The following is a 24,457-nucleotide window of genomic DNA, read 5'->3' on the forward strand; positions in this document are numbered from 1 at the left end:
TTATAGTTGATACCTGTGGCTTCCTTCTTCTACTACCCATTCCATATTTCCCTTACCCACAGCAGTGACCCAAACCTTCATTCCCAAGGGGTCTGAGTCCTTAGTCATTCTGCCTCTTTTTGGTTGCTGTAGTTTTCCATTAACGTTTACTACTGGAAATGCTAAGAGGTGCCTCAGAACCCCCTGGCTTCCATACATAGTCTGCTTTGCCTCGATTGTGTATGGCAACATAATATCCCCTTGGCAATCAGGATTGACCACTCCATCCATAGATAAACCCCCTTTCTTTGCCTATTGGTTCAGTAGCATAAATAAGGAGCCCAAAATGGCCAGATGGCAGTTTAATCTTCCAATTCAGTAGAACCATTGTTGTCACCTGCTGCAACCAGTAACCTTGTGGAGACTAAGCTCTCCAAACAAGTAGAGCTCAAAGTTGCCAGGATGGAAAGCAGAAATTCTTTAGGTGGGTTAATAGGTATAATAGTGAGAGTAGCCACTCCTACTTCCTCCCCTTGATTCTTGGACCTGTATAATGCAGTGATGAGGAATACAGCATCTGTGATTCAAAGTATAAACTGCATCCTGTAAGGCAGAACCCTATTCTTTCAAGGTGCTGTCTCCCAATTGGCATCATAACTGAGTCTTCGGTTCTACCTTTCAACTAAGCCAGGCATTTCTGGGTGATGGCATATGTGGTTAAGAGCAAATGATTCAGTGGGCCTGAGCCCATTGATGTATGTATTTCTTTTGCTGTGAAGTGAGTTCTTTGATGAGACACAATACTGTGTAGCATGCTATGATGGTGGATCAGGCACCCTGTGAGTTCATAGATGGCGACGCTGGCAGAGGCATTGTGGGCAAGGAAGGCAAATCCATATCTAGAATATGTGTTTATTCCAGTGAGGGCAAATATCTGCTCCCTCCTTGGTGGAAGAAATCCAGTGTAATCGACCTACCATCAGGTTATGTGCTGTCCGCCTGGGAAATGATGCTTTATAAGGCACTTAATTCTGATCTCTGCTATTGGCAGATTAGGTGCTCAGCAGTAGGATTAACCAGGTCTGCCTTGCTAAGAGGAAGTTCATGTTGTTGAGCCCATGCGTAGCCTCCATTCTTGTTAACATGGCCAATTGGTTCATGGGTCTGTTGAGGAAACACTGGGATGGCTGGGAAGAGTCTGACTGATGTTAATAGTGTCCATCATTTTGTCCACCATCATTAAGAGTCTCCTTTACAGTAGATGCCGTTTGGTGAGCATTCACGTGAGACAAATATTTTCAATGTCTATGCCCATTCTAAGAGATCCATCCACATACTTCTTCCCCAACTTTCCTTGTCACTATCTTCCAATCCTGTTCCTTCCAAGTCCCTGACCATCCAGCAGCTAAACCATTAGAAACTGCTCATGAATGAGTCTAAATCTGTACTTCTGGTTATCTCTCATTCCAGACACAGGAGAGAAGCAAATGTACTGCTCAAAGTTCTGAATATTTATGGTTTGTAAGGCACAGATCTCAAAATCAATAATATATGTAGTGGTTAAGAGCACCAGCTCTGGAGCCTGGCTGCCTGTGTACAAATTCTACCAGTTCCATTCATGCCCCAGTCTCCTGCTGGCCTTGGGGAGTCTCCTGGAGAGGCTGGGGAGGGGGGGCTCACCCAGGGAACACAGACACTAGTGGCAGACACATTGGGGAGCATTCAACCGTGTGAACACTCCTAGCAGCTGACATTGGATCATTAGCACTATGACATATTTTCAAGGGAGATTTTGAATATGGCAAGTCTTCTGAATTTTTTTCTAATGAGGTATGCTTATTTTAGTTCAGTGATTCTCAGTAGATCTCAGCAAGAGCAGTGTGACCCCTCTAGAGTGCGATTTAGAAAATTGTGAGGGTATTTTGATTGCCACAATGAATGGGGGTGCTATAAGTAGATGTCCTACGCTGAGACAGTCCAACTCAGTGGAGGTCTGTGTTCCCCCTGACTTTTGTATATACCATGGGCTGATCCCTCTCCAAATATAAATTGATAGTTTTATAGTACATATTCATACTAAAAAATCTTCACGAGAAATTAAACAAAAAGCTTAAGTTAGAAGAAGGTCGTTGTCTTAGTTTTCTCTTGCTGCATGACAAAATACCACAAACTTAGCAGCTTAAAACCACACTCATTTATTAGCTCACAGTTCTATAAGTCAGAAACTGGGCTTGGCTGGGTTCTCTGCTCAGGGTCTCACAAGACTGAAATCAAGGTGTCAGTTGGGTTGGCTTCTATCTGGGGGCTCTGGGGAAGGGTCTGCTTCTAAGCTTATTCAGCTTGTTGACAGAATCCACTTAACCTGCGGTTGTTAGGTCTGAGGTCCCATTTCCTTACTAGCTGTCAGCTGGAGGTCACTCCTAGCTCCTAGAGGCTGCTCTCCAGTCCCTGCACATGGCCTCCTCCATCTTCTAAGTGAGAAATGGCATATTGAATATCTTTTGTTCCTTGAATATCTTTGAGTTCCTCTTCTGCCACCAGCTGGAGAAAACTCTCTGCTTTTAAAAGGCTGGCCTGGTTGGATCAGGCCTACCCACATAATCTCTGTGCCTTAAGATCAATTGACTTTGGACTTTAATTACATTTGCAAAATTCCCACCCTGTGGTACCTTGTTTAGTGTTTGATTGGATAACCAAGATACAAGAATCTTAGGGAATCATCTTTAGGATTCTGCCTAGCACGGTTGGTATGAATAGGGAGCTTAAGTGAAATAAAGGTATCATCTCAAAATAATTGAGTAATTTGTTCACTCTGCACATTCTGTTCTGTAAACATTATAGCATTTCCAGCTTCCATATTTAGTTGAAAAGGATTTCAGTGCAACAGTGTTATAACTGCAAAAGCAATGAAATTGATTGAAAATATGGAACAGATTGAGATTCCTGTTCAGACTTTGAGTTAACGGAGACTCGTGAAATGCAGGGATCTCATTCAATTTCTTTTTTTTTTTTTTTATAAATTTATTTATTTTATTTATTTATTTTTGGCTGCATTGGGTCTTTGTTGCTGCGTGCGGGCTTTCTCTAGTTGCGGTGAGTGGGGGCTGCTCTTCATTGCGGTGCATGGGCTTCTCATTGCAGTGGCTTCTCTTGTTGGGGAGCATGGGCTCTAGGTGCGTGAGCTTCAGTAGTTGTGGCACGTGGCTCAGTAGTTGTGGCCCATGGGCTCTAGAGTGCAGTCTCAGTAGTTATGGCCCATGGGCTTAGTCACTCTGCAGCATGTGGGATCTTCCTGGACCAGGGATCGAGCCCGTGTCCCCTGCATTGGCAGGCGGATTCTTTTTTTTTTTTTTTTAATATTAACATATTTCCATACATATTTCCATACAAATACAAATATAAGATTTTTAGAAATTTCATGTAATGTCTGAAACATTTATATTTACATATTTCCATACAAATAACCCAATGAAAGTTTAGTATTAGTTGTTTTGTTTGTTTGTTTTTTTATACTGCAGGTTCTTATTAGTCATCAATTTTATACACATCAGTGTATACATGTCAATCCCAATCGCCCAATTCAGCACACCACCATCCCCACCTCACCGCAGTTTTCCCCCGTTGGTGTCCATATGTCCGTTCTCTACATCTGTGTCTCAACTTCTGCCCTGCAAACCGGCTCATCTCTTTCTGACTTACTTCACTCTGTATGACAGTCTCTAGATCCATCCACTTCTCAACAAATGACTCAATTTCGTTCCTTTTTATGGCTGAGTAATATTCCATTGTATATATGTACCACAACTTCTTTATCCATTCGTCTGTTGATGGGCATTTAGGTTGCTTCCATGACCTGGCTATTGTAAATAGTGCTGCAATGAACATTCGGGTGCATGTGTCTTTTTGAATTACGGTTTTCTCTGGGTATATGCCCAGTACTCGGATTGCTGGGTCATATGGTAATTCTATTTTTAGTTTTTTAAGGAACCTCCATATTGTTCTCCATAGTGGCTGTATCAATTTACATTCCCACCAACAGTGCAAGAGGGTTCCCTTTTCTCCACACCCTCTCCAGCATTTGTTGTTTGTAGATTTTCTGATGATGCCCATTCTAACAGGAGTGAGGTGATACCTCATTGTAGTTTTGATTTGCATTTCTCTAATAATTAGTGATGTTGAGCATCTTTTCATGTGCTTCGTGGCCGTCTGGATGTCTTCTTTGGAGAAATGTCTATTTAGGTCTTCTGCCCATTTTTGGATTGGGGTGTTTGTTTCTTTAATATTGAGCTGAATGAGCTGTTTATATATTTTGGAGATTAATCCTTTGTCCGTTGATTCGTTTGCAAATATTTTCTCCCATTCTGAGGGTTGTCTTTTCGTCTTGTTTATGGTTTCCTTTGCTGTGCAAAAGCTTGAAGTTTCATTAGGTCCCATTTGTTTATTTTTGTTTTTATTTCCATTACTCTAGGAGGTGGATCAAAAAAGATCTTGCTGTGATTTATGTCAAAGAGTGTTCTTCCTATGTTTTCCTCTAAGAGTTTTATAGTGTCCAGTCTTATATTTAGGTCTCTAATCCATTTTGAGTTTATTTTTGTGTATGGTGTTAGGGAGTGTTCTAATTTCATTCTTTTACATGTAGCTGTCCAGTTTTCCCAGCACCACTTATTGAAGAGACTGTCTTTTCTCCATTGTATATCTTTGCCTCCTTTGTCATAGATTAGTTGACCATAGGTGCGTGAGTTAATCTCTGGGCTTTCTATCTTGTTCCATTGATATATGTTTCTGTTTTTGTGCCAGTACCATATTGTCTTGATTACTGTAGCTTTGTAGTAGAGTCTGAAGTCAGGGAGTCTGATTCCTCCAGCTCCATTTTTTTCCCTCAAGACTGCTTTGGCTATTCGGGGTCTTTTGTGACTCCATACAAATTTTAAGATGATTTGTTCTAGCTCCGTAAAAAATGCCATTGGTAATTTGATAGGGATTGCATTGAATCTGTAGATTGCTTTGGGTAGTATACTCATTTTCACAATGTTGATTCTTCCAATCCAAGAACATGGTATATCTCTCCATCTGTTGGTATCATCTTTAATTTCTTTCATCAGTGTCTTATAGTTTTCTGCATACAGGTCTTTTGTCTCCCTAGGTAGGTTTATTCCTAGGTATTTTATTCTTTTTGTTGCAATGGTAAGTGGGAGTGTTTCCATAATTTCTCTTTCAGATTTTTCATCATTAGTGTATAGGAATGCAAGAGATTTCTGTGCATTAATTTTGTATCCTGCAACTTTACCATATTCATTAATTAGCTCTAGCAGTTTTCTGGTGGCAGTTTTAGGATTCTCTATGTATAGTATCATGTCATCCGCAAACAGTGACAGTTTTACTTCTTCTTTTCCAATTTGTATTCCTTTTATTTCTTTTTCTTCTCTGATTGCCGTGGCTAGGACTTCCAGAACTATGTTGAATAATAGTGGTGAGAGTGGACATCCTTGTCTCGTTCCTGATCTTAGAGGAAATGCTTTCAGTTTTTCACCATTGAGAATGATGTTTGCTGTGGGTTTGTCATATATGGCCTTTATTATGTTGAGGTAGGTTCCCTCTATGCCCACTTTCTGGAGAGTTTTTATCATAAATGGGTGTTGAATTTTGTCAAAAGCTTTTTGTGCATCTATTGAGATGATCATATGGTTTTTATTCTTCAGTTTGTTAATATGGTGTATCACATTGATTGATTTGCGTATATTGAAGAATCCTTGCATCCCTGGGATAAATCCCACTTGATCGTGGTGTATGATCTTTTAATGTGTTGTTGGATTCTGTTTGCTAGTATTTTGTTGAGGATTTTTGCATCTATATTCATCAGTGATATTGGTCTGTAATTTTCTTTTTTTGTAGTGTCTTTGTCTGGTTTTGGTATCAGAGTGATGGTGGCCTCATAGAATGAGTTTGGGAGTGTTCCTTCCTCTGCAATTTTTTGGAAGAGTTTGAGAAGGATAGGTGTTAGCTCTTCTCTAAATGTTTGATAGAATTCACCTGTGAAGCCATCTGGTCCTGGACTTTTGTTTGTTGGAAGATTTTTAATCACAGTTTCAATTTCATTACTTGTGATTGGTCTGTTCATATTTTCTGTTTCTTCCTGGTTCAGTCTTGGAAGGTTATACCTTTCTAAAAATTTGTCCATTTCTTCCAGGTTGCCCATTTTATTGGCATAAAGTTGCTTGTAGTAGTCTCTTAGGATGCTTTGTATTTCTGCAGTGTCTGTTGTAACTTCTCCTTTTTCATTTCTGATTTTATTGATTTGAGTCCTCTCCCTCTTTTTCTTGATGAGTCTGGCTAATGGCTTATCAATTTAGTTTATCTTCTCAAAGAACCAGCTTTTAGTTTAATTGATCTTTGCTATTGTTTTCTTTGTTTCTATTTCATTTATTTCTGCTCTGATCTTTATGATTTCTTTCCTTCTGCTAACTTTGGGTTTTGTTTGTTCTTCTTTCTCTAGTTTCTTTAGGTGTAAGGTTAGATTGTTTACTTGAGATTTTTCTTGTTTCTTTAGGTAGGCTTGTATAGCTATAAACTTCCCTGTTAGAACTGCTTTTGCTGCATCCCATAGGTTTTGGGTCGTCGTGTTTTCATTGTCATTTGTCTCTAGGTATTTTTTGATTTCCTCTTTGATTTCTTCAGTGATCTCTTGGTTATTTAGTAACGTATTGTTTAGCCTCCATGTGTTTGTCTATTTTACGTTTTTTTCCCTGTAATTCATTTCTAATCTCATAGTGTTGTGGTCAGAAAAGATGATTGATATGATTTCAATTTTCTTAAATTTACTGAGGCTTGATTTGTGACCCAAGATGTGATCTATCCTGGAGAATGTTCCGTGCGCACTTGAGAAGAACGTGTTATCTGCTGTTTTTGGGTGGAATGTCCTATAAATATCAATTAAATCTATCTGGTCTATTGTGTCATTTAAAGCTTCTGTTTCCTTATTTATTTTCATTTTGGATGAACTGTCCATTGGTGTAAGTGAGGTGTTAAAGTCCCCCACTATTACTGTGTTACTGTCGATTTCCTCTTTTATAGCTGTTAGCAGTTGCCTTATGTATTGAGGTGCTCCTATGTTGGGTGCATATATATTTATAATTGTTATATCTTCTTCTTGGATTGATCCCTTGATCATTATGTAGTGTCCTTCCTTGTCTCTTGTAACATTCTTTATTTTAAAGTCTATTTTATCTGATATGAGTATAGCTACTCCAGCTTTCTTTTGATTTCCATTTGCATGGAATATCTTTTTCCATCCCCTCACTTTCAGTCTGTGTGTGTCCCTAGGTCTGAAGTGGGTCTCTTGTAGACAGCATATATACGGGTCTTGTTTTTGTATCCATTCAGCCAGTCTATGTCTTTTGGTTGGGGCATTTAATCCATTCACGTCTAAGGTAATTATCAATATGTATGTTCCTATGACCATTTTCTTAATTGTTTTGGGTTTGTTTTTGTAGGTCCTTTTCTTCTCTTGTGTTTCCCACTTAGAGAAGTTCCTTTAGCATTTGTTGTAGAGCTGGTTTGGTGGTGCTGAATTCTCTTAGCTTTTGCTTGTCTGTAAAGCTTTTGATTTCTCCATCAAATCTAAATGAGATCCTTGCCGGGTAGAGTAATCTTGGTTGTAGGTTCTTCCCTTTCATCACTTTAAGTATATCATGCCACTCCCTTCTGGCTTGCAGAGTTTCTGCTGAGAAATCAGCTGTTAACCTTATGGGAGTTCCCTTGTATGTTATTTGTCGTTTTTCCCTTGCTGCTTTCAATAATTTTTCTTTGTCTTTAATTTTTGCCACTTTGATTACTATGTGTCTCGGCGTGTTTCTCCTTGGGTTTATTCTGTATGGGACTCTCTGCGCTTCCTGGACTTGGGTGGCTATTTCCTTTCCCATGTTAGGGAAGTTTTCGACTATAATCTCTTCAAATATTTTCTCTGGTCCTTTCTCTCTCTCTTCTCCTTCTGGGACCCCTATAATGCGAATGTTGTTGCGTTTAATGTTGTCCCAGAGGTCTCTTAGGCTGTCTTCATTTCTTTTCATTCTTTTTTCTTTAGTCTGTTCCGCAGCAGTGAATTCCACCATTCTGTCTTCCAGGTCACTTATCCGTTCTTCTGCCTCAGTTATTCTGCTATTGATTCCTTCTAGTGTAGTTTTCATTTCAGTTATTGTATTGGTCATCTCTGTTTGTTTGTTCTTTAATTCTTCTAGGTCTTTGTTAATCACTTCTTGCATCTTCTCAATCTTTGCCTCCATTCTTATTCCGAGGTCCTGGATCATCTTCACTATCATTATTCTGAATTCTTTTTCTGGAAGGTTGCCTATCTCCACTTCATTTAGTTGTTTTTCTGGGGTTTTTTCTTGTTCCTTCATCTGGTACATAGCCCTCTGCCTTTTCATCTTGTCTATCTTTCTGTAACTGTGGTTTTTGGTCCACAGGCTGCAGGATTGTAGTTTTTCTTGCTTCTGCTATCTGCCCTCTGGTGGTTGAGGCTATCTAAGAGGCTTGATGGGAGGCTCTGGTGGTGGGTAGAGCTGACTGTTGCTGTGGCGGTCAGAGCTCAGTAAAACTTTAATCCACTTGACTGTTGATGGGTGGGGCTGGGTTCCCTCCCTGTTGGTTGTTTTGCCTGAGGCAACCCAACACTGGAGCCTACCTGGGCTCTTTGGTGGGGTTAATGGCAGACTCTGGGAGGGCTTATGCCAAGGAGCACTTCCCAGAACCTCCGCTGCCAGTGTCCTTGTCCCCACGGTGAAACAGAGCCACCCCCCGCCTCTGCAGGAGACCCCCCAACACCAGCAGGTAGGTCTGGTTCAGTCTCCCCCAAGGTCACTGCTCCTTCCCCTGGGTCCCGATGCGCACACTACTTTGTGTGTGCCCTGCAAGAGTGGGGTCTCTGTTTCCCCCAGTCCTGTCGAAGTCCTGCAATCAATTCCCACTAGGCTTCAAAGTCTGATTCTCTAGGAATTCCTCCTCCCATTGCCGGACCCCCAGGTTGGGAAGCCTGACGTGGGGCTCAGAACCTTCCCTCCAGTGGGTGGATTTCTGTGGTATAAGTGTTTGCCAGTCTGTGAGTCACCCACCCAGCAGTTATGGGATTTGATTTTACTCTGATTGCGCCCCTCCTACCGTCTCACTGTGGCTTCTCCTCTGTCCTTGGACGTGGGGTATCCTCCTTGGTGAAGTCCAGGGTCTTCCTGTCAATGATTGTCGAGCAGCAAGTTGTGATTCTGGTGCTCTCACAAGAGGGAGTGAGAACATGTCCTTCTACTCCGCCATCTTGGTTAATCCTCCGGATTCTTTTTTTTTAATTAAGTTTTTTAAAATTTTTTATTTATTTTTGGCTGCACTGGGTCTTCATTGCTGTGCGTGGGCTTTTCTCTTTGTTGCGGTGTGTGGGCTTCTCATTGTGGTGGCTTCTCTTGTTGTGGAGCACAGGTTCTAGGCGCACAGGCTTCGGTAGTTGTGGTTCACAGGGTCTAGAGTGTACGCTCAGTAGTTGTGGCGCATGGGCTTAGTTGCTCCGGGACATGTGGGATCTTCCCGGACCAGGGCTGGCACCCATGTCCCCTGCATTGGCAGGCAGATTCTTTTTTTTTTTTTTTTTGGTATTACGTTTTAAGGTTTATTGGTATGTTGACATGCTTTTTCACTTCTGGAAATAAACATTTATATATCTATACAACTAACTTGCATTTCACATCAAGCACCATGGTGACTGAATGTTGGTTTGTATACAAATGGATAAGAAGGTTCCTGAGGATTCATATTAATGAAAACACAGTCGTTTAGAGCATCAGTGTAAATACGGGAGCATAGAGGAATGACTGAGTCCAAATGCTGTCAGTTAAGACTGTGTGTCCATTCCTGCTTGAAGATCAAATTTACTCCATCACATTGAGTTGACCATTTTCTTCTGGTACCTTCTCAAGCCTTCTCAACCTTTTCCTTGGCCCCCTATCGCCTCCCAAAACGGAGCTGATCAAGCAGTGTTTCGACTCTCCGCCCACAGGGTCCACCCCGACCGCCGAGGAAGAGCTATCTGTATTTTCGTCTGGGTCTGATTTGACGTGCACACTCCAGACCCCTTACTTCTGACTCCTCGGAGACCTTGCTCCTTCAGATGCCCGTCTCCTTTCTGCCAGTATAATCATTTCTTCATTGTTTCTTCCCTTTCAGTGTTTCTCCAAGCTTTAAAAAAAAGTAACCAAAAAAATCCCATGTCTGGACCAGTTTATTTATTTGCTTCCTAGCATATATAAGTTTTTCAAAGGAATGGTCTGCAAGCCCTGAACACCCTGTATTTCATTTATTTAATTCAAGCTTTATCTTTATCAAAATAGAATGTAAACATAATTTAAATAGTTGGCTAGTACTATATTTGTCTCTGCCTCTGGTTATAACCCACCCCTCCCCGGCAGGCAGATTCTTAACCACTGCCCCACCAGGGAAGCCCCCTCGATTTCTTTAATATAACTATGTTAATAATATTTTATACTGCCTTTTTTTGAATCACTACAGTTGTTCAGTTTTATCCTAAAACTATCCACAGTTACACAACTACTTTATCACATCTTGCATTACTGTTTTTTTATCTAATCCATCTTTTCCTTGTCGCACCATTCAAAGAATATTGTTTCCACGTTCTTTTTACAGACCAGGCACAGATTGTATGTCTCAGTGGGATTTCAAAGCAGAAGGATGTTTTCTGTGATACTTTCTTCCTACCCTATCCCATGACATAATCTAGGGGATTATTTTGACACCACACTTACAAATAAATAAGACCTAGCTTCACTTCTGATAATGTTGTACTTCCTCATTTTCTCTGCTTTGTTATTTACTTGCCGTGTTGTTTTAACTTCAGTTAAGATTACTTCTCTATGTCCATTATTATCTTAATACTGTTTTTATTCTAGGGTTGGTCTGTACCTCTGTTCTTTTATTTTCCTATTCTTGTCCAAAGTGCTTTCTGATATTCTTATTTTTGAGTCCAAACTTATTCATCATAAGTTGATACCTATATCTGACTGCTTCATTATGTCATTGTGTCGCCAAACATTTATCTGTGGAAATACATATTTTTTTAAATAAACTACTATCTTTTTATTTCTTCTTTACATATTGGTTAGGACACTGTTTATTTGTTTTAATTTTTGTGCAGGTAAGTTATATCATCTCTGAATTTTATATTTAGTAAAGGAGGCATTATAAAATATGTGATTAAAAAGGGGAGATTGGGTCTCATAGGACTAAGATCTGTTCTATCACACAAAAAAGACATGATAGGCCTTAAGGTTATCCATCCTTTCCTGCAGTGTCCTGTTGTAAATCAGCAGCCTGGATGCCTTGCCACATACATGAATAGAATTGGTTTTCTATCTAGGCACTATCATCTGTCTTGTCTCAAAGGATGCTCATCACTCATCTTTCGTTCCATTTCATTTTAATCAGCACATATCTTAGTTTTCCTCAACTTTGCAGCAGGAGATTTGGCTTATCTTGTAATATTCGCACATATGAGATTCTTAGCAGTGTTTTCTTTTGAAAAATGTAAGATTTGCAGTCTAGTAATTCTTTTGTTCTTTTATCAGTTATCGACATATTTGTGCAGCTTGATTTTTTTTTAATCCAAGCCACCCCCATCCTCCTCCCTTCAGAAAAAACTTAGTGAAATCATAGACTTGAGCACAGAGCCTTATTAGGCATGTTTTTGTTTGTTTGTTTTTTGTTTATTTTTGGTTGCGTTGGGTCTTTGTTGCTACACACGGGCTTTCTCTAGTTGCATCGTGTGGGCTTCTCACTGCAGTGGCTTCTCTTGTTGCGGAGCACGGGCTCTAGGCACATGGGCTTCAGTAGTTGTGGCACACAGGCTCAGTAGTTGTGGCTCGCAGGCTCTAAAGCACAGGCTCAGTAGTTGTGGCACACGGGCTTAGTTGCTCTGCAGCATGTGGGATCTTCCTGGATCAGGGATCGAACCCGTGTCCCCTGCATTGGCAGGCGGATTCTTTTTCTTTTTAATTAAATTTTAAAAAAAATTTTAATTTATTTTTGGCTGCATTGGGTCCTCATTGCTGCATGTGGGCTTTTCTCTTCGTTGCGGTGCGTGGGCTTCTCATTGTGGTGGCTTCTCTTGTTGTGGAGCACAGGCTCTAGGCACACAGGCTTCAGTAGTTGTGGCACGCGGGCTCAGTAGTTGTGGCATGTGGGCTTAGTTGCTCCGCGACATGTGGGATCTTCCCGGACCAGGGCTGGCACCCATGTCCCCTGCGTTGGCAGGCAGATTCTTAACCACTGAGCCACCAGGGAAGTCCCTAGGCATGTTTTAGATAGAGCTAAGTCTTGTCAAGTTATAGCTTTTGCAGGTATAACTAATGTACAGTGAAATGATAGAAAAAGCAGTAGAGTGGAAATAAAATCTAGGTTCTTGATCCCGTACATCACTTACTACCTTGGTGAAGCTGAGCAGTGTTTCTAAGCCTTCGTTTTCTCATCTGCAAGTAGAGATATCTGTCCTGCCCATCTGCCAGGGTTATTGTTAGTTTCAAACAACACAATGACGGCTCGAGAAATGTAAATTCCAAAATGCACTGCGATAGTTGTTAGGTCTTACCATCCAGAAAAGCTTTGGTCATTAAATCAACCTTGTAGATGGCTTCAAATTACTTCTTTACTACCACCACCCAGGTTAAAGCAGTGCCAGATACAGGATGAATTGGAAGGGGATTTGGAAGAACCTAATTGGCTGGTTAGATGGCCATTGAGATGGAGAGGAGATAGCAGTCTCACCCATGCACTGGAAATAAAAAACTGGGGAAGACGTGCCAAAAGCATTGGCAGGACTTGGAAACCTGTTTGACTTGGGAGTGAAGGAAAGGAAAGAGCAGTTGAATCTGAGAGTGGGGGGGTTGGTGATCAAGAGGCAGGGTAGGTATGAAGGAAAGGAAGGGTGAGCTTCCTGCTGAAGCATGCCATCTTTGAGTTGCTGCTGGTACACCTAGATGGAGATGTCCAAAGGAATGTGGGCCTGGAGTTCAAAGAGATCTGGGGTTAGAGATTAGACTGGGAATACCCCTATAATGAGATCACAGAATGAGATAAGATGGGGTCCAAGGGTAGAGCTTTGTAGAATAAATGTCTGCATTGAAGGGCCTGCCGGGTAAGAAAAGGCTCTTCTGATCCTGTGTTCCATAGTCTGTGATAGTTCTGTTCTGTACAAATGGGACATGGGAGTTGTACACTGGCTGCTCTTACCAGTTTATGGATTATGGAAGAGGTCCTTGACATTTGCTAAACTACTGGGTAAGATTTATTCCTTAGGAAATCTTCCATAGATACAGAAACTAAAAATGAACAAACAAAAAACTGAACAAGAATTTACATTTTGTTAAATAGTCTGTAGCCAAGTTTAAAAATTGAATGTTCATTTTTCGAATTCAATACTGCTGGCAGGCGCTGCTCTATTCTTCTGAAAGGCTAGTTTGTATGAAATAAAACTATAATATTATTGATCTTTACTAATTCTCTTTTCCCCCCTTTTTCTCTCTAGATTTTACATTGTGCAATAGGTGAGTATGGAATTCCCCCCCAACTTATGTAGAGTGGATTCTGCTTTCTTTTTTTTAAATCATGAATGATAGGTTGATTAGATTCTTACTGAACATTGAAAAAACTAACCTATTTAATCATTATGTATAAAATTGCTTAGGCTTTTGGTTTCTAAAATCATGGGTACTATTTAGATGTTATCACTGAACACTTTATTAAACGCCATGGCTCTTTTTCTCTGTCAATCTACAGAGGCCTCTCCTACCTTCTCAGTACAAGGGTAAATAGAGAAACACTAGCATATTTATAAAAATGTGACTTGGAGTGCTGGGCTCTGTTGAAAGCCCTCTCTGATTACTTACATGTTATACTCTCTTTCCTTATTTTTTAAAATGGAGTACTGCGTATATTGCCTACCTCTCAGATGAATATTTAATGTATGTGAGAGGGATTGGAAAGTACAAGTACAAAGAGTTATACAAATGTGAGAGATTTCTACTAAAAGCAGATACAATGTGATTTCTTTTTGGGGGGTGCGGAGGGTCATCAAATTCTGCTCTGGAACGAAGGCATAACTTCTAGTCTGGGGCGGCTAGACTCCTCTAAGCAGAAATCAATTTTGGAAAATTGATAGACCCTGTGGAGTAAACCCATAGCGGGTGCTGTGCATGTGGACTTGTCTCTCCAAGGGAGGATTTGAAGTTGCTACTCACTGAGAAGCACCAAAAGTCTGAAAACTCCAGAACTATGCATTCAAACCATTATGGCCCTGATCAACATAATGGATTAATTAAGTGGGTACTTACTATATTCGGGGCACTGGGGAATTCAGAGATGAGGAGACTTACGGTTCAGGTGGGCACACAGCAAACTCTCCACCATGGGCCTTAAAGGGATCACTATGATACCTGGGCTCTATTACTTTTAAGGAAGACAAACATCTTCCTTATAAAGAATTGCACCTTGGCTATTTTCTCACTAGGAGGAGGTCTACAATCAGGGATTTCTCAAATGATTTGCAAAACTTTGTATGGATGTGTCTGTGTTTGCTTGGGAAGGTGGGTAGAATTCATAGCTTTCATAGATTCTCAGAGGAGCGTGATTCAGAAGGTTAGGAAACTGCTTTAGCACCTTTAAGCAAGAGATTTGAAAGGAGCTTGGAGACTCATTTATCATGTGGTCTGCTTTCCCAGAGAAGGTTAAGGGACCTGGTCCCATAGCTAGTAAATGGCACAGCCTCCCTGGCCAGTCTGAGCCAGAGCCCACCTGACTGACTTTATTTTAGGTGAATGGGTTTCAGCTAGTGAATAATCTTACATACATTTTCTTTTTAATCCTTTATCTAGAGTTTTGAGGTGAAAAATTTGTCCCTTCTTAAGTGCTTAAATTTGTAGATTGGGGGATATATTCAGCCAGAGAGAGTTCTGGAACCAGTTCAGGCCTTCTCCATATGACTGAACCCTGTGCCCCCTGTCTCCCCCGTCTCTTAACCTTCAGCTGCCTCCGTACAAAGCTCTTAGATGCATGTTTTCCAAACGTGTGTATTATTATTTTAATTAATATTGCCTTGTATTTTAATACGCAAATTCCTTTTATCTGTCTTAGAATATATTCTCATGCCTCTATAAAATTTCTACCCCTGGAAATAAAGTTTCTGACAAGTATATTTATTCATTCATACCAAGAACATGATTGAATGCCTACCAGGTAGGGCCAGACACTGGTGGGTAGTGGGAACAGAGAGGTGAACAGGCACAGGCTTAGGCTCAGGAAAGCCACACTCAGATGGGCACCCCTTTGAGCGCCTCTGGCAGGATCTGCTCCGAGGACTAGCATCTGTGTCACACTCTGCTCTGATGGTTTGTTGACAGGTGTCCCTAGGTCTTGGTGTGGTGCCTGACACACAGGAGATACTTTAAAATTCCTTCTTATTTTCTCAAGAACCTTGTTCCATCAGTGATTCTCTCTCTTGCATCATCACCCTTTGTCATCTGCCTTTTCCTTCTCAGCTCACAAAATGCTCAGAATGCTCCATCCTAAAAATAATTTTTAACCTAACCTTTGACCCTACCTTCCTCCCTTATTACTACATAAGTCCTCTTCATCCCTTTTACCAGATTTCTGGTATACTCTTTCCACTTCCGCACTCCCATTTATACCTTAACCCAGCAGTTGTGCTTCTGTCCCCCTTGTCCTACTAAAATTGCCCTCTGGTCTAAAATCAGCACGAGTTTCTGTTAAATTCTGAGGAATTTAATGTTTGGAATTCACTGAACTTCTCAACTACGTTGGGTACCACTGATGACCCCTTCTGTGACATCCTGTTCTTTTATCTTACATCATACTGAGCCCTCCTGGCTTTTCTGGTCCTCTGTGGTTCTTTTCTTTCTTTGGGGGCTTTTCTTTCTCCCCTTGCCCCTTAATTGTGGGTGTTCCCAGTATCTGGCCTAGCGTACTGCTCTTCTGCCTGAACAGGCCCTCTGGGTGATCTCTTCCCTTCTCATGGGTTGAGGTACTTATGCCACTCAATTCTTTAACTCCAAGCCACACCTGCACCCCAGACTCCAGACTCACCCCGTGAGCTCCTGGATGTCCACTCCTGGATGTACACCTCCTCCTCCTCAGCATGACTCTCACTCCCACACTTGTTTAGCCTCCTTCTTCTTGTCAGGTGCTCTACCAGCTTCCAACCACTATCCATTCAGTTACCGATTCTAGACCTAGGGCTCATCCATGATGTCTCCTCTCCTTTCCCCATATTCCCATAGCCAGGTGGTCATCAGGTTTTCTCAGTTCTGTTTCCTAAATAGTTCTCAGATTGTCCTGTTTTTTCCAGCCCTGTTCAGGGCCTGAGTATGTCTCATCTGGACTCCCATATCACACTCCCTGAACTTGTAGGTTTGTAATATTAATATTAGTAATAATAAGAGCGATCATTATAATAAGAGCATTTACTATGTTTCAGTGCTTTACATTCATAATCTACTTACTTCCCATTTTACTGTTGACAAGACTGAGGCTTAGAAGGTTTTATGTCTTGCCAAAGTTTACTTAGCTAATAAGCCCTAGAGCTAGAAGTTGAACCTGTGGCTGTGTGGCTCCAAATCCATGCTTACAGTCCTCGAGGGATTTAGTTAAAGGATGATTCTGAGCATGTCACTTCCATGCTTAAAACCCTTCGCTGGTTTAAACATCTTCATGATTTGGACCCTGCCCACCTCCCTAGCCTTACCTATGTCCATTCCCTGCCTCCCACTCTATACTTCAGCAACCCTGACCTTCTTGTGTCCCCCCGGCCCCCCATACTACTGCACTACTTCCTGCCTCTGGTCGGTGCCCAGGCTTTGTGCTCTGCCGGAGTGGTAGCCCATCCCCTGCAGCTGGCAGCTTCCCCCAGTAAACTCTCCTACCACCCTCGCTAGATTACATACCATTCCTCACTTTTCTGTAATACCCTACAACTCACTCTGTTATCACACTTTCCACAATGTATTATGGTCTGTCACTATACCTATATCTCCCACCAAGATCACTGAATTTTTCCAAGAATGAGAACTGTTTCCTATTGATTTCTGTATCCCAGCACCTAACAGTTCATGGCTCCTAGTGGGAGCTCAGTGAACATTTGATCATAATCTTACTAAATTCTGGTGAAATTTTCTGAAACTTGTTTCAAAATGTTTTCAGTTCCTTAAAAAAATCAATAAGAATACTAATAAATAGGCTGTTTCTAGCATTAGCCTAAAGGCAATCCTTTATTTATTCATTTATTTATTTAAATTTTATTTATTTATTTATTTATGGCTGTGTTGGGTCTTCGTTTCTGTGCAAGGGCTTTCTCTAGTTGCGGCAAGTGGGGGCCACTCTTTATCGTGGTGCACGGGCCTCTCACTATCGCAGCCTCTCTTGTTGCAGAGCACAGGCTCCAGGCGCACAGGCTCAGTAATTGTGGCTCATGGGCCTAGTTGCTCCGCGGCATGTGGGATCTTCCCAGACCAGGGCTCGAACCCATGTCCCCTGCATTGGCAGGCAGATTCTCAACCACTGCGCCACCAGGGAAGCCCGATCCTTTATTTTTTTACTCATACGACTTAAGTTTACTTTTGGAATGATGGTTTATTTTCCTGTGGCTTTCTGAAACTTTTCACTGTAATAGCTTGGTCTTTTAAGATTTTTTTTTTTTTTTGATGTGGACCATTTTTAAAGTCTTTATTGAATTTGCTACAATATTGCTTCTGTTTTATGCTTTGGTTTTTTTGGCCGTGAGGCATGTGGGATCCTAGCTCCCCGACCAGGGATCAAACCCGCACCCCCCGCATTGGAAGGCGAAGCCTCAACCACTGGACCGCCAGGGAAGTCCCTAGCTTGGTCTTTTAGAAACTTGTTTTAGAGCCTTGAGATGTCTTTAGTTTACATATTGTTGATGAGAAGTCTAGACCTCAGTCAGACCTGGGTTAGTTACTAGCTGTTACTTTCAGGATGTAACTCAACTTTTGTGTGCCTTCATTTCTTCCTCAATAAAAGGAGGATAATAATACCTACCTCTAGGGTTGTTGTGAAAACACGAGAGGACACACATGAGAAACACTTAGCTTAATGTCTAAGATACGGCAATGTTGAAAATTGCCCAGTGAAATGGTAGTTCTTATTATTAACAATAATAATGTCATAGAATGTTAAAAGTTTTATTGTCCCTAATGTAATGTTCCATATTTAGATTTATATAAGTGTAACTCTTCCATATTCTTATTTTTCCTAAATTGTAATTTCTGTGTAAGTGAGTGCTTCAGGGCCACCTGCTCTTAGTATGGGCTGGAGTTGCTTCTTGTCCATGGTTGTGGCAATGCAACTTGGCAAAAATAGCCTCCAGAAATAGTAAACTAAAATTCCACGCGAGGGATTCATTTCTGTGAGAAAGTCAGGCCTCTGTCCTTCCAAATGGGTTTCCATGCCCCAACTTCTTTAAAGTGGGTTGTTTGCTCTCCACTGATAATGCAGGAACAAGATTTCTTTTGTGGGGAGGGAAGGGGACAAGTGATAGCCCTTTTGAACACATGTTGGGGACATATTTTTTTAAATTAAGGTATAATTGACATATAGCATTGTATTAGTTTCAGGTGTACAACATAAGGCTTTGGTATATGTATATATTGTTAAATGATCACCAAAATACGTTTAGTTAATGTCCATCACCTCATATAGTTATAATTTTTTTTCTTGTGATAAGGACTTTTAAGGTCTGCTCTCTTAGCAACTTTAAATATGCAATCCAGTATTATTAACTGTAGTCGCCATGCTCTGCATTACATCCCCAGGACTTGTTTATGTTATAACTAGAAGTTTGTACCTTTTGACAACCTTCACCCGTTCCCCGCACCTCCACCCCTTGCTTTTGGCAACCACCAGTCTGTTCTCTGTATCTATGAGTTTGGTGTTTTGTTTTTGTTTTTTTTTCCCTAGATTTCACACACAAGTGAGATCAAACAGTATTTGTCTTTTTCTGGGATAAGATTTCTTAAATACTGTGGTCGCAGCCCTCAGACCAAGATTCATAGTGCTTTTATTTACGCAGTGTTTTTCTTTTTGGAAATGAGAATTTAAAAACCCAATTGGGACATGTCTTTTACAAGACTGCAAAGAAGAGTTGTGGTTTTCTTTAATCACATGGTACAGTTTGTACTGAAAGAAGTATTACCTGTTTTTCTGTGTTGTGCTCAAGATGAGATTGTGGAAGAGGCATATTGGATATAGGTGGTTCTCAGCTAACTCCAGAGTATGGTTACCCCACTTTGTTGGGATAGAAATTAGAGGTAGAGGGACTAGAACTGATGATACTCTTTTTTTTTTTTTTTAATAAATTTATTATTTTTTATTTTTTTATTTTTGGCTGCGCTGGGTCTTCGTAGCTGCGCGGTCTTTCTCTAGCTGCTGCGAGTGGGGGCTACTCTTCTCTGCAGTGTGTGGTCTTCTCATTGCGGTGGCTTCTCTTGTTGCAGAGCATGTGCTCTAGGCACGCGGGCTTCAATAGTTGTGGCATGCAGGCTCAGTAGTTGTGGCTCACGGGCTCTAGAGCGCAGGCTCAGTAGTTGTGGCGCACGGGCTTAGTTGCTCTGCGGCATGTGGGATCTTCCCGGACCAGGGCTCGAACCCGTGTCCCCTACATTGGCAGGCGGATTCTTAACCACTGCGCCACCAGGGAAGCCCCCGATGACACTCTTAATAAGATGTAACATTGTGTGTTTGGTGAACCTTTGTGTTGCAATATAAATAACTTTGGAAGTTCTCTTGATTGAAAACTGTAGAACAGGAGTTCAGTCATAGCCCAGAGGGTATTATGTCTGAAGTTGAGTATTAGCACTCTGATATCATCAACAGACAAGGACAGAAGCCCTTTCACGTAGGTATCCTAGATTTGTGGTTTCAAATATTTGCTGTACATTCCAGCTTGCGCTCCTCTCGTAAACTGATGATACCTTTTACTTAATTATTTTTTAAAAATTAATTTTAAGAAATTTGTAATCACCTTAATATTAATAGGTAGCATATGGCTTCAGGCTGATTTTATTAAGTAACAAATGGTGCCAGAGAGGAAAGGGGCAGCTGCCAGAGAGACAAGCACCAGAAGACCCAGTCTCCTACCAGAAATCTTATCCCTCCCACCAGTGAGAATGAACTAAATCCTCTCCAAACTGCAACGCCTCCTCCCATCCGCACCCCCCTCCCCAGCCCCCCAGAGGTTCAAGCTTTTATTACTCATTTACAGTGCAATATTGTGAAGGACACGCCCTCACGTATTACTAAAGCCAGACCCAGAACCTTCCGTGTTGCAGCAGAAGAGAACTCTGGAAGGAAAGCATTGTGGAGGAAAGGGGTTATTCCACCGGATTTGCTCACCTGGAATTCTGCTTTCACCCCTGCGCCCAGCCCTCATGGGTATGGCTGGGCACAGAAACAAAACTGCCTTCTTTGGTGCCTCTTAGCTTAGTTGACATTTTTTAAATGAACTTTACCAAAAGTGAGGAAGAACAAAAAGGGAATGAGTATCAAAAATACAAACAGTATAAAAATAGCCATATTCCCAAAGTACAAATTTCTGATCCTGAGATCTATCTCTCCTTTTGTTAGTGGGAACTGACACAGGGTCACATGGACCTTGCCGGCTCTCTTCCACCCTGTTCTTAGTGTGTTCAACCCTGGGACCCATTTCCCCAAGCCGATTTTCCTGGCTTACGGAGTACAAAATGGTGCAGATTTAGATTCAGAAGTTGCTTTCTGCCTGGGGGCATGTTTAGTGGTAGTACTGACAGGGGAAGGAGAAGCCCTTTGAGGTGGGGAAATGGACTTAACCTTTCCCAGCAGGCCAGCCTGTGTCTGCTGCCTACAGGGCTGTCTGGGTGCAGTGGGCTGTCTGGGTGCAGTGGGGAGGTTAGAGGCCTGGTCAACTCCTTGCTATTCTGTCTTTGTCATTTATTAAGTACAGTCATCTGCCAGCATCCCGACACCAGAACTCTACCAAGACCATGTTCATAATCTTTCCCAAATCAGCCAAGCCCTTCAGACCAGTCTAGCTTAGTCTCCCTCTGCTTTGGCGCTTTGATTATTCTGTTGTCTCCTGATCACATTTTGCCTCCTCCCCTCTAGACAGAGAGAGAAGAGGAAAGGAAGATAGTTTTAGCACCTGCATCTTCTGCTCCTCATACCCAAAGTTTCAGCCACTTTCTCTGAATAAACTTTGCGTGTTCACACTCCATGATTTTGTACATGAAATGTCCCTTTGCCTGGAACATCCAGCTCCATAAGTTGTTCCCGGCTGGCTCTGAGTGAATGTACTGAGATGAAGGGAAGGGACAAATAAGGCATGCTCATCAGGAGCCCAAAGTGCCTGAGCAGGGAAGGTGAGGGACTTACCCAGAGCTCATGCACACTGCCTGGCACCTAGCAAGCACTCAGTAAGCTGTAGCAGCTCTTCCATTGATTATTAGTGGGCAAAACATCATCCCTGAGGGTTTCTGTGCCCAGTTGGAAAAGGGAAAGCCATGAAGAGAGCCTAGATCAGGGAATTTTACCCTTTGCCATCCTTGCAGGAACAGCTAGGGGTTTGGTTTGAATGGAAACCTGTTACTGAGATATTTTAAAATATCTTCTCTGTAAGGTAATATTATCTTGTTTTCCAGTCCATCAGGAACCAAGCTAAGGCAAACCAACCCCATTGGAAACACTACTAGCTGTGTAACAAGTCAGGGATCCTCCCTCTGGGCATTAGTTTTCACATCTGAAGAACTAGGAGTTTGACTAGATAATAGATAATCTCTAACATTCCTTTCAGCTGGATGATCTGAAATTCCATGAAACTAACTATGAAGTAGCTTCAGAGATGGTCAGTTGTCTGAGCAGTAATAGAAAAGGAGGATGCGCTAGATGTTTAAATATACCTATGTATGAGTATTAGGAAACTTGTTTCAAGTATAGTATTGATAGTTTTAGTACATTTTCCCTCTCAATGCATTTTTTATTGAAGTATAGTTGATGTACAATATTATATGTTACAGGTGTACAATATAGTGATTCACAATTTAAAGGTTATACTCCATTTATAGTTATTATAAAATATTGGCTATATTCCCTGTGCTATACAATATATCCATATAGCTTATTTATTTTATACATGGTACCAGTAGTTTGTACCTCTTAATCCCCTACCCTGATCCTTCCCCTCCCTGTTTCTTTCTCCCCATTGGTAGCCGATAGTTTGTTCTCTATATCTGTGAGTCTGTTTCTTTTTTGTTAAATTCATTAGTTTGTTGCATTTTTTGGATTCCACATATAAGTGATATCATACAGTATATGTCTTTCTCTGTCTGACTTATTTCACTTAACATAATGCCCTTCAGGTCCATACATGATGCTGCAAATGGCAAGATTTCATTCTTTTTTATGGCTGCGTAGTATTCCATTGTATATGTATACCATATCTTTACCCATTCATCTGTCGAGGGACACTTAGGTTGCTTCAATATCTTGGCAGTTGTAAATAATGGTGCTATGAACATTGGGGTGCACGTATCTTTTCAAATTAGTGTTTTGGGGGTTTTTTGGATATATACCCAGAAGTGGAATTGCTGGATCATATGGTAGGTCTATTCGTTTTTTGAGAAACCTCCGTTCTGTTTTCCACAGTGGCTGCACCAATTTGCATTCCCACCAACAGTGTACAAGGGTTCCCTTTTCTCTGCATCCTTGCCAACATTTGTTATTTGCGTTCTTTTTGATGATAGCCATCTGACAGATTAGAGATGATATCTCATTGTGGTTTTGATTTGCATTTTCCTGATGATTAGCAATGTTGAGCATCTTTTCATGTGTCTGTTGGCCATTTGCATGTCCTCTTTGGAAAAATGTCTCGAGTTCTTCTGCCCATTTTTTAATCAGGTTGTTTGGTTTTTTTGATGTTGAGTTGTATGAGCTGTTTATATATTTTGATTAACCCCTTATCAGTCATATCACTTGCAAATATTTTCTCCCATTCAGTAGGTTCTCTTTTCGTTTTGTCAATGGTTTCCTTTGCTGTGCAAAAGGTTTTAAGTTTAATTAGGTCCCATTTGTTTATTTTGCTTTTCTCAATGCATCTTGAAAGCCCCAGCAGAAAACTGAATTGGGATGGGAGATGAACACACACACTTTCTATGGCATACATTTACCCATGATCATCACTAGATGGCACCCTTGTATTAGTAAGGAGACACTCTGAAGGTAAGGACTACTGGAGGATGTCTAATAAAAATAGTAATGAATCAATAGCTGAAACTGAAAAGAGAGAGAAAAGAGAAGTGGATGTTTTTCCATCGCTGTCTCATGCCTTGATCGTTAATATTTTAGGTAACAAAAAGCTGAAACTTCCTGCATTGCCCTGGAGATTATCTCATAAATATTTCTTAATTATAGGCACAAGGTATCTTTAAAATTAAAAATTACCTTAATTTGCTTAATTAAAAAGCTAGAGACAAAGAAAGTATTTCAGAAGATCTCTGGTCAGATGGTTTGTGACAGTCTGAAGTCAGTAAACCTTCCACTTATGTTCTTAGCTTCAAAAGCAAGGTTCGTCCAGCAAAGCTGTGGGATCTAGTTCCCTGGCCAGGGATCTAACCTAGGCCCCCTGCATTGGGAGCTCGAAGTCTTAACCACTGCACCACCAGGGAAGTCCCGGTTTCCTTTATTTTAACCTTCACTTCTCAAATGACAAATGATGTGCACATTTTTTAATATTTCTATTTGCCATTTGTATACCTTCTTTGATGAGGTTTCTGTTCACATCTATTGCCCACTTTTTAGTTGAGTTGTTTGTTTTCCTGTTGAGATTTTAAAATTCTTACTATATTTTGGATATAAATCATTTATCAGACATATGTTTAGCAAATATCTTCTCCCAGTCTGTGACTTGTCTTTTCATTCTTTTAATAGTTTCTTTCACAAAGCAGAAGTTTTTAATTTTAATGAAGTCCAACTTAACCAACTTAACCAAAGTTTAACTTAAAACCAACCAACTTTACACTTAACCAGCTTAAAACCAAAAAATTGCTTTTATGAAGGAATTTTTTTCTTTCATGGATTATGCTTTTGGTGTTGTATCTAAAAACTCATTACCAAACCTGAGGTCACATAGATTTTCTCCTGTTTTCTTCCAGCAGTTTTATAGCTTTACACTTTACAAATAGGTCTGTGATCTGTTTCGAGTTAATTTTTGTGAAAAATGTCTAGTCTGTATCTAGATTCACTTTTTCACATATGGACATCGGTTGTCCCAGCACCATTTATTAGAAAGACTATCCTTTCTCCATTGAATTGTCTTTGTGCCTTTGTTGAAGATCAGATATTTGCATGGGTTTATTTCTGGGCTCTCTATTCTGTT

General features: G+C 40.8%; 1 protein-coding gene across 1 annotated transcript in view; it reads left to right on the forward strand.

Moving 5' to 3' along the window:
• Nucleotides 1-24,457, forward strand: part of HACD2 (3-hydroxyacyl-CoA dehydratase 2) — a 95,949-nt gene that overhangs the window by 13,252 nt on the left and 58,240 nt on the right. Inside the window, exon 3 of the mRNA XM_068546598.1 lies at nucleotides 13,553-13,571. Coding sequence (XP_068402699.1) covers nucleotides 13,553-13,571 — 19 coding nt within the window. The remainder of the gene's footprint in view (nucleotides 1-13,552; nucleotides 13,572-24,457) is intronic.

This window comes from Eschrichtius robustus, chromosome 6 (genome assembly GCF_028021215.1).
Source record: "Eschrichtius robustus isolate mEscRob2 chromosome 6, mEscRob2.pri, whole genome shotgun sequence".
Taxonomy (NCBI): Eukaryota; Metazoa; Chordata; class Mammalia; order Artiodactyla; family Eschrichtiidae; genus Eschrichtius; species Eschrichtius robustus.